Source organism: Manihot esculenta, chromosome 5, assembly GCF_001659605.2.
Source record: "Manihot esculenta cultivar AM560-2 chromosome 5, M.esculenta_v8, whole genome shotgun sequence".
Lineage (NCBI taxonomy): Eukaryota > Viridiplantae > Streptophyta > Magnoliopsida > Malpighiales > Euphorbiaceae > Manihot > Manihot esculenta.
Genome location: NC_035165.2, coordinates 25,902,627 through 25,912,996, shown reverse-complemented (window position 1 = coordinate 25,912,996; position 10,370 = coordinate 25,902,627). Strand labels below are relative to the sequence as shown.

General features: G+C 39.5%; 1 protein-coding gene across 1 annotated transcript; it reads left to right on the top strand.

Moving 5' to 3' along the window:
* Window positions 1–4,818: 4,818 nt before the first annotated feature.
* On the top strand, window positions 4,819–9,662 carry LOC122723746. The gene is made up of 3 exons (XM_043957135.1): window positions 4,819–4,870; window positions 6,387–6,916; window positions 9,604–9,662. The coding sequence occupies exons 2-3, from the start codon at window positions 6,397–6,399 to the stop codon at window positions 9,636–9,638; spliced, it is 555 nt and encodes a 184-aa protein (XP_043813070.1). The 5' UTR covers window positions 4,819–4,870; window positions 6,387–6,396; the 3' UTR covers window positions 9,639–9,662.
* The last annotated feature ends 708 nt before the right edge of the window (window positions 9,663–10,370 follow it).

The following is a 10,370-nucleotide window of genomic DNA, read 5'->3' as shown; positions in this document are numbered from 1 at the left end:
GAATATATCACTTTTTTTAATCACGAAAATTATTTATAAATGGATCTACAGTAAATGTTTCAATAATTTATATTTTTTTTATTCATTTATTAAGTTTTATTAATATTTTAATATATAAATAAATTAAATTTGTCTTATTTTTAATTATTTGATTTATTGAACTTTGAATGCTCTGATTTAGGAGACAAGTTTGAGAATCAAATTTTATACTTTTTCTGTTTTATAATTTTTATTAATTTATTTATATTATTTTAAAATTATTATTTATTTTTTATATTATAATAATATATAAATTAATTATTATAATTCTATTTAATTATTTAAAAAAATTTTAAAATATTTTTTAATATTTAATAAAATTTAATGTTTTTAAGAGGAGTATAATTGAAAAGTTAATAAAAAATTTTATTTTTCTTATTATTTATATGAAAAATAAAATAGATAAAAATTATGGAAGAGAAAGAATATCACACTAAAAATTAAAATTAAATTTTAAATTTTAAAATAAATAAAAAAAGTGGAGCCAAAGTCTCTTTCAAATATCATGCGGTTGATTAGGAATGTAAATGAATCAAATTGTTTGAGAATTATAGGAGATTCAGCTCGATACAAACTCAATTGGACTGGACTTGACTCGATTTTTAAATGAGTCAAAATCGAGCTTAGTTTTTAACCTCGTTTATGATCAAATTGAATTCTATTGTTTTTAAATTTGGTCATGAAAACAAAAATAAATTGTTAGAGTTTCGGCAATGGCGTCAAAATTTAACGGATATCGAATTTGTCAATTAAAATTGATTTTTATTTTTTTGATTTAATAGATTTTGTACTTAAGGTGAATGAGTGTCAGAGTCCAAAAAACCTTAAAATTGTTTAATTTTTATGAGAAGTGAGAAAAAAAGAATGGTTTAAAATAAAAAGCGAGAAGAAAATTACTATTGGATAAGTTGATTTTATGAAAAATTAAAAAGAAGAATTGTTTAAAATAAAAAGCGAGAAGAAGAAAATTATTATTGGAAAGGTTAATTTTAAGAAAAATTAAAGAAGAAATAAAATAATACGATTGGAATATAAAATAAAAGTTGAAAAGTTTGGTGATAAAGGACTATTTAGACTCCGTAAGGAGTTTTAACCAATATCGTTTGACTAAAACGAAATAGGAGAAAAGATAGGCTGAAAGACTAAAAGTCTTATTGAAATTCCTCAAAAATTAAAATGTGTGTTTCTAATAGCTAAGGGAGACTATTTATAATAGAAACAAAATCCTAATATGCAAAATTATGAAAATACCCAAAATATCCAAAAATAATAATTAAAATACAAAAATTAGCCCCGATCCAAGTTTGCCTTAAAATCCAAGACTAGTTGCTCCGTGTCATTCCCTTTCCACTTGTAAAGAACTCGACATCGAGTTGTCATCAGCAAGGTAGTACTGAAATAGATCTGCCACATTAAACGTCTTGGAAATTTTCATCTCATGTGGGAGGTCAAGAATATAGGCATTGTCATTGATCTTCTGAATGATCCGGAATGGACCAATCTTCTTGGCGTCAAGCTTTTTCTGTCCTCCGCCACGCTCCTTGAGTAAATATACCATAACTTGAATACCGACATCGAAGGACTTGAAATGCCTATGTTTATCAACTGTAGCTTTATATTTGTCATTGACTTCTGTAAGGCACTGTTGTATCTGTTTGAAAACATCCACATGCTGCTTTGCCAAGTTGCTTGCTGCAATACTATTGTGAGAACCTGTGGGAAGGGCAATAAAATCAACTGTATGCGTTGGGACTTTCCTGTACACAACTGCAAACGGTGACATCTTTGCGGAGCTATGGACAATACTGTTGTTAGCAAATTCCACCTGGCCTTGGAGGATTTCACTCTCCTTTGGACTCATCTTGTAATGAGGCAGATTCAGTAGTTTTGATCCAGGAATGAGATCAATCTGATATTGGATATCCCGCAGAGGTGGAAGCTTGGATGATTCCTCCACTATCTTAGAAAACTCCTTCAACAGCTCTTTGACGGGTGGTGTTAAAGATGGTGCATCCTCCATTGTACCTTTTGCTCTCACCAATAAGGCCAGTGTGCCTTCAGATTTCTCAACTGTGCCTGATAGTCTCTGCACTCCCGTGGAAACAGCAACAACAGTCTTCCCTTCCACTTTAGAATGTTTCACAGAACCGAAAGGCAAGATAGTAATCTTCTTTTGATTCCACGTGAACATGTATGAATTCTCCTTCCCCTTATGCAAAGCATCAACGTCGAATTGCTAAGGGCGACCTAGCAAAATGCCACAGCAATCCATATCCACAACATCATAATTAACAGGTTCAGTATAAGATTTACCGATCGAGATAGGCACGCTGCAGATTCTGTTAACCTCAATTGTCAGACCTTCCTTTATCCACCCGACTTTGTATGGCGAAGGGTGAGGCTGTGTAGGCAACTGCAATTTCTCTACCAATTGCTTAACTATCAGATTTTCACAACTGCAGCTATCTATAATTAGCCTACAAATTACCTCTCCTACTCGACACTTTGCCTGAAAAATCTTCCTCCTTTGTGTCTCATCCTCTTGTTTTGTTGAGCATAAGATTTTCTTCACCACATAGGTGACCTCTCCATCTTCAGATCTAGCAATAGATCCGTCATCGTCATTCACTTCCTCGTCAGTTTCAGCCATTTGCTCAACTATATTAACCTGTCGGCGGTCAGTATTAACTCCTCTACGCTCTGGACAATTATTTGATCGATGACCAGATTGTCTGCAGCGGTAACATATGTCTCCCGTTGGCTTCTAATAAGGATTGATTCTACCTCCTTTGTCTATTGTAGTGGTGACTGCCTTTCCCTTATTGTCTCTCCTTTCTTCCATGGTATTCTGAGGATTGCCAGTATTTACAGCCTTAGAAGGTTGCCCGCTATAATTGCCTCTATACTACTACGTCCCTGTTGAACCATAATTTTTGTAATTGAAATTCTGGTTGTACTGCTGTCGTGGCTGCCAATCAACACGCTCTTCTACCCTTTTTGCCATCTCAATAGCGTCTGCCAAGGTGAAAATCGCAGCTACTCCCATCATACAACGAATTTCGTGATTCAGGCCCCTCTGATAATGAGCAACCTGTTGGGCTTCGTTCTTACAATTTTCGCACCTCGCCTGCAACCTCAAAAACTCCTCGGTATATTCATCTACCCTTTGGTTCCCCTGTACACAGTCATGATACCGGTTATACAAAATCTGAGCGTGATCGCTAGGCAAAAACCGTTGTTCAAACATCTGCTTCATCAACACCCAATTTCGTATGGGCTCCAGCCTCCTCCGATAGTGTTCATTTTGAATCGAATTCCATCAGGCTGCTGCACCCCCTTTTAACTTATAGGCCACAATTGGAACCTTGCGCTCCTCTTCCATGTTCATAACTTCAAAAAAACGTTCAATGTAATACCCGGCTAGATTCCAGCATCGGAATCCCTACCTTCCGGCGGAAATCTCCATTGGAATCTGGAATTTTGATGATGCCAGAGTCTTCTAGAGGGGTAAAATGTGTTTCTAAAATGTTTTCACATGATTTTATGGTTTTAAATGAAAAGGAATTGAGTTTTGAAAAGAAAAGACCAAGGAGGCTTTTGCCAGGTTCGGCCGCCGAAAGTCAAGTTCGGCCGCCGAACATGGAAAGGCTTCGGGAGCGCTTTTGGCCTCCAAAAGCCTTGTTTGAATGAACCAAGGTTCGGCCGCCGAACCTCAATGTAATACCCGGCTAGTTCAGACATCGGAGTTCCTACCGTGCGGTGGAATTTTGAATGGCAGAGTTTCCCTGAAGGGTAGAGTGAAGGTTTTCTAAAATGTTTTGATATGTTTTAAGTTTTTGATTTGAAAAGGAAATGAGTTTTTAAGAGAAAAGGCTAAGGAAGATTTTCCCACTTTCGGCCCCCTAAAGTTAAAGTTCGGCTGCCGAAAGTACCCCACGTTCGGCCCCCTAAACTTAAGGTTCGGCCCCCTAAAGTGGTGAGGTGTTGCATGGAGCTTTGGCCACCCAACGTGAAGCGGTGGTGCACGTTTAAAAGTGCTTTTGGCCGACTAAGGAGGTGCTTAGGCTCTCCTTTGGTTCAGGAACTTGCTCATGCTTTCTCTCAATGATCTTCCATAGTTTTACATCAAATCTTTCAAAGAAAAGTAGGTTTTAAGTGAGTTAAAGGGAGTTTTGAGAAGTTGTGGAGTTTAGGAGCTTGTGAAGCTTGAATCTCCATCTCTTCAAGTTAGGAGTCACGCCAGCCTTTGTTCTTCAATAGGTAAGTGTGAATCCTTGGTTTTAATTATGTTTTAAATGAGTTTGATGAGGGGAAAGGGGAGTTGTGCATATTAGGGTGTATGGATCCTATGCTTTGTTTGTGGTTGTTGTGTGTTATTTGTTGGAGTTTTAATGTGTTTACGACTCCTATATGCATGATTAAGTGTTTAGAGTATGTTTGGAGAGGTTGGATGCATGTTTGGAGGGTTGAAGTTCGGATGGCAGGCGTTCTTGTGCACGAAACTGAGTTCTGGATGAACCCAGGTTCGGCCCCCGAAAGTCCAAGTTAGGCCGCCGAACATGCCTGACTTTCGTCTCTGGAGGAAACATTCGGCCGCCGAAGGTGCTGCCGAAGGTGCCTTGTCCAGCTTTCCTTTGCTTGTTTTGCATGCATGTTTTGAGGTGTTTTAAGGGGTCTTAAGGGGAGATGTTTAGAGGTATGTTAGAGTATGTTGGTCCCTCACTTGAGTCCATCTGTGTAGGCACAGAACAGAGGAACCAGAGAGAGCAGCAGTGAGTGTTGCTTCAGAGTTTGCAGAGTTAGCCCAGGGTTAGCCAAGCATTGGCTAGAGGTGAGTAGAACTAAACTTAATCTTTTATTAAAGAAACATAATGCTTTAGCATAGTTCATGCATCATGAATGTTATGATATGTATTAGGATGATTGCATTAGAATCACGAATGTGAAGCATTGCATATTATGTGATCAGAGATTAGGTGGACCCAGGCGACTCCAATAGCCTAAGCTTCGGCTCCTGTCATTGTGTCAGGTCAGTTGGGCAATTACTTGTTGGAATGCCCTGTGTAGCTCCTTTGGGGGGCCAGTGTTGACAGAGGGTATTTTTGGGGTCATGTCTACCTTAGTGGGGATTGGACCAAGGCGACTTCAATAGCCCGTCGAGGGAGTTTTGGGGTCATGTCTAATCCAAGATATATTGAGATGTTTGTGTTGTGATGCATTTTCATATATAGTGCGTATGAATGAACTGTTTTCGATGTTTCTACTCACTGGGCTTTAGAAGCTCATCCCTTTCCCTTAATCCCAGTTTTGCAGGTACAGGGTTAGCTGGGAAGTCAGAAGCATCAGAGTGTTGGCTTCAGTATGTTTGTGTATAGCATAGTGTGGACATGATGTATGTAAAAGGATATATGTAAAGTGATGTAATAGTTAGTCAGTTAAGGTATAAATGTATTAGAATGTGCTTTTGCCTATTGTCTAGTGTATGTTAATCCCTTGTCTATGCATGTATCCTGTTTTCAGTTTAATGATGAGCAATGAGTCAAACCAGGCTTAATAACATGTTATGTTTCGAAAACCCAGTGAATTATAACTGTGAGGGAAGACAGGGTTTAATTCCCTTGACCCAAGACCAGTGCGGAGGAAAGACCAGGTTTGATTCCTGTGATCCATAGAGAGGCCAATAGAGAAGATCAGGTTTGATTCCTGTGACTCTATGGTAGCCAAGTTAACTTATGATATGCTGACCCTTACAGAGTGGGTTCTATGCTGCAGAGCGCATAGGGTATGGAGGTTACTTGGTAAAGCATCACTGGTTTATTACAGATAGCCCTGAGGGCTAGTTCAGATTAGTATGTCTGAGCATTTGGTTCATATGATTGGACCTATAGTACAGTGTTTTAAGGGTTAAGTCTGGTAGTTTTAAAGACAAGTTTTAAAAAGTAATAGTCCTGTCGGATCATGTATGGGATTTTAACAGATACACAGAGTTCATAGCAGGCTTACTACGGGTCCCGGCGGCCTTAAGCCGATCTGGATCCTAGTGCCGAGCAGTTTGGGCCGTTACAAAGAGGGTACCGGTTTCCGGGCTGTTACAGATGGTATCAGAGCAGTGGTTCCTCATTAGTACGATGTTTTACATCGGAAAGAGGTTGGTCTAGAGGTCATAGTAAGGCAAAACACAATAAGTAAAATCATGTCCACTAAGATAGGAAGTTGTTTTGCATGCTGATGTGGAATACTCATGCTTATTAATGTTATGCTATGTAATGCATGTATATATTGTAAATTCATGTGTTTTCATATGAACATGTGTGCTAATGTTTGTTTCTTGATGTGTTGTTATTCAGGAGAACTAGGATGAGTGGAGCTAGTTATTCTGTGGAATCAGACCCATCTGAAGGATCTTTTGAGGAAAACAGGGAAAGAATGGATGTAAGGAGAGAGATAGAATTAGATGTGCAAAGAAAGGATATAGGAGTGCAAGTGAATATGGACGAAGAGTCTGTAGATGATACCCAGAATAAGGATGCCAGGATCTCTAGTTCAGGAGAAGTTGACCCCTCTATTTGGAGTACAGCTGCTAAAAGGGGGAAAAAGAAAGTCAGAGGCCTTAAAGGGTCAAAGAAGAGGGAGTTTTGGAATAAGTTAAAGTCAGGGTTGGGTTCGAGTTCTAATAGGGATAGCTTTAGATGTGAGAGGTGTGGAAGGCTGCATAAGGGAGTTTGTCTTGCAGGGACAACAGCATGTTTTAGGTGTGGTCAGGAGGGACATGTAGTTCGTGAGTGTCGTACTGCACCTTGGATAGCTCAGTCTCAGCGGACATTTTTAAGTAGAGTTGTTCAACAGGAGGCAGCCACATCAGACCCAGTAGTGCCAGGTATGTTCATTTTGTTATGAATGTTCTGATGTGTTTTGAGGATTCTGATAGGATGTCTTTTGTTGTAATCGAAGTAAAAGATAAATAGATAGAATTTCAAAGAAGAGTTAAAGAGAGAGTTATTATGAGATGTTAGGATCTCAGGTTTTCATAAACCTAGGCATAGTGAGAATTGATTTCTCAAGAAGAATAAGAGTAAATAAGGCAGAAAATAGAACAAGAAGTAAAAAGAGTAACAGTAAGTATGAATAAGTAGAAGGATAAGATGGGTCAGAGTAAGAGGAAAAGAAAAGGAAGGTAAGTTCATAAAGAGACTAGAGTTAGTCTGGGATTAGTTGGTGGTGAGGCTGAGGAAGAAGGGAGAGCCTTTTCTTCAGTAAATTCCCGAGGGAAGTTCCATTAGCTTTAGCTTGGATCTGCACCCTGACTCAGTAGGAGGCAAACACATCATACATGGTGACGTCAGATGCGTTCACTTGGAAGTGTTCAGATGTGTATGCTGTTTGTTTTGGACCCAGTGTTTCACTTTCCTTATTGTTTATGAGCCATTGATAGAGTGGATTTGATGACTTCTGGGCTTAGAGTGTTTTTCTCAGGGTCAGTAGACCTGAATATGATCCATCTGATGCAGAGTCAGTCAGTTTAGTTCAGAGTTTATACAGAGTAGGCGATGCGATCCAGCTGACCTTATGGTTCTAGGGGTGACTGATGATGTCAACCTAGGGCGGATTGGCTAGCTACTCATAGTACTACCTGTGTCCGCAGAGACAAGGTAGGAGAGTTTAGAGCTCAGGATGGATCAATAGTTAGTCCTTAAAAAGGACAGAGTATAAAGGAATAGAGTACAGTATAGATGCCTAGAAGTTGATATCAGTCCCGCAGGCTCATCGTTATACAGGAAAAGTTGTCAGAGGGTTCTACCTCTTGTGAGCAAGTTTGTCAGGACAGGGAATCAGCCTCAGTACCCTTTACTAGATGATCTGTCAGGTTTACCATCTGTTAGAGAATTAGAGGTTGGAATGAGAATGATATCTGGCCGCAGAATCATTTCTTTCCTTCTACCCTACAGGATGGCACCTGCAGAGAAAGAGAGAGTTCAGAAGAGTCAGAAAAGTATAAGAGAGCTTAGTGGATAAAGGGTGTATCTGACTTAGTACCTCACCCTGGAAGATTCCAGTGTTGTTGTGGAAAACGAAGGATAGACTCTTGAGATTTTGTTATACCTGTGTACAGTTAACAGGGTCACTACTAAGCAATTACAGGTGTTCCTAGATAGGATTGATTGATCTACTAACTGTTCTAATCAAAGAAGATTGGTAATACAGATTGGTAGAAAAGATTGATGATCTATTGGAACTGTTAGTGGAAACTGGTTGTGATTCCAGTGTGATTACGGATTGGTATCATTACAGATTTGTATCTGTTAAGAATTAAAAGTGAGAGTTTTCACAAAGAGATTAGTTTAGTTAAGAGAAAGAAAAGAAGAATAAGGATCAGAGTAGCGCAGCGAAAGCTGTGGAGTTCAGAAAAAGGTTATGAGTATAAACTCAGATCAGGAGAATAGAGGTATAGATTCTCTCTTTAGAGAGAAGTGATAGGCTTTACTTGCTTATCTGTTTGTTTTTAACATTCGAGGACGAATGTTTTGTAAGGGGGGAAGATTGTAATACCCGGCTAGTTCAGACATCGGAGTTCCTACCGTGCGGTGGAATTTTGAATGGCAGAGTTTCCCTGAAGGGTAGAGTGAAGGTTTTCTAAAATGTTTTGATATGTTTTAAGTTTTTGATTTGAAAAGGAAATGAGTTTTTAAGAGAAAAGGCTAAGGAAGATTTTCCCACTTTCGGCCCCCTAAAGTTAAAGTTCGGCTGCCGAAAGTACCCCACGTTCGGCCCCCTAAACTTAAGGTTCGGCCCCCTAAAGTGGTGAGGTGTTGCATGGAGCTTTGGCCACCCAACGTGAAGCGGTGGTGCACGTTTAAAAGTGCTTTTGGCCGACTAAGGAGGTGCTTAGGCTCTCCTTTGGTTCAGGAACTTGCTCATGCTTTCTCTCAATGATCTTCCATAGTTTTACATCAAATCTTTCAAAGAAAAGTAGGTTTTAAGTGAGTTAAAGGGAGTTTTGAGAAGTTGTGGAGTTTAGGAGCTTGTGAAGCTTGAATCTCCATCTCTTCAAGTTAGGAGTCACGCCAGCCTTTGTTCTTCAATAGGTAAGTGTGAATCCTTGGTTTTAATTATGTTTTAAATGAGTTTGATGAGGGGAAAGGGGAGTTGTGCATATTAGGGTGTATGGATCCTATGCTTTGTTTGTGGTTGTTGTGTGTTATTTGTTGGAGTTTTAATGTGTTTACGACTCCTATATGCATGATTAAGTGTTTAGAGTATGTTTGGAGAGGTTGGATGCATGTTTGGAGGGTTGAAGTTCGGATGGCAGGCGTTCTTGTGCACGAAACTGAGTTCTGGATGAACCCAGGTTCGGCCCCCGAAAGTCCAAGTTAGGCCGCCGAACATGCCTGACTTTCGTCTCTGGAGGAAACATTCGGCCGCCGAAGGTGCTGCCGAAGGTGCCTTGTCCAGCTTTCCTTTGCTTGTTTTGCATGCATGTTTTGAGGTGTTTTAAGGGGTCTTAAGGGGAGATGTTTAGAGGTATGTTAGAGTATGTTGGTCCCTCACTTGAGTCCATCTGTGTAGGCACAGAACAGAGGAACCAGAGAGAGCAGCAGTGAGTGTTGCTTCAGAGTTTGCAGAGTTAGCCCAGGGTTAGCCAAGCATTGGCTAGAGGTGAGTAGAACTAAACTTAATCTTTTATTAAAGAAACATAATGCTTTAGCATAGTTCATGCATCATGAATGTTATGATATGTATTAGGATGATTGCATTAGAATCACGAATGTGAAGCATTGCATATTATGTGATCAGAGATTAGGTGGACCCAGGCGACTCCAATAGCCTAAGCTTCGGCTCCTGTCATTGTGTCAGGTCAGTTGGGCAATTACTTGTTGGAATGCCCTGTGTAGCTCCTTTGGGGGGCCAGTGTTGACAGAGGGTATTTTTGGGGTCATGTCTACCTTAGTGGGGATTGGACCAAGGCGACTTCAATAGCCCGTCGAGGGAGTTTTGGGGTCATGTCTAATCCAAGATATATTGAGATGTTTGTGTTGTGATGCATTTTCATATATAGTGCGTATGAATGAACTGTTTTCGATGTTTCTACTCACTGGGCTTTAGAAGCTCATCCCTTTCCCTTAATCCCAGTTTTGCAGGTACAGGGTTAGCTGGGAAGTCAGAAGCATCAGAGTGTTGGCTTCAGTATGTTTGTGTATAGCATAGTGTGGACATGATGTATGTAAAAGGATATATGTAAAGTGATGTAATAGTTAGTCAGTTAAGGTATAAATGTATTAGAATGTGCTTTTGCCTATTGTCTAGTGTATGTTAATCCCTTGTCTATGCATGTA

Bases quoted from the DNA above. Each gene is read 5' to 3' on its own strand.
- LOC122723746 (XM_043957135.1), top strand. From the start codon at position 6,397: ATGAGTGGAGCTAGTTATTCTGTGGAATCAGACCCATCTGAAGGATCT. The intron at 6,917-9,603 runs GTATGTTCATTT...CCATCTGTGTAG, and splicing joins ATCAGACCCAGTAGTGCCAG to GCACAGAACAGAGGAACCAG.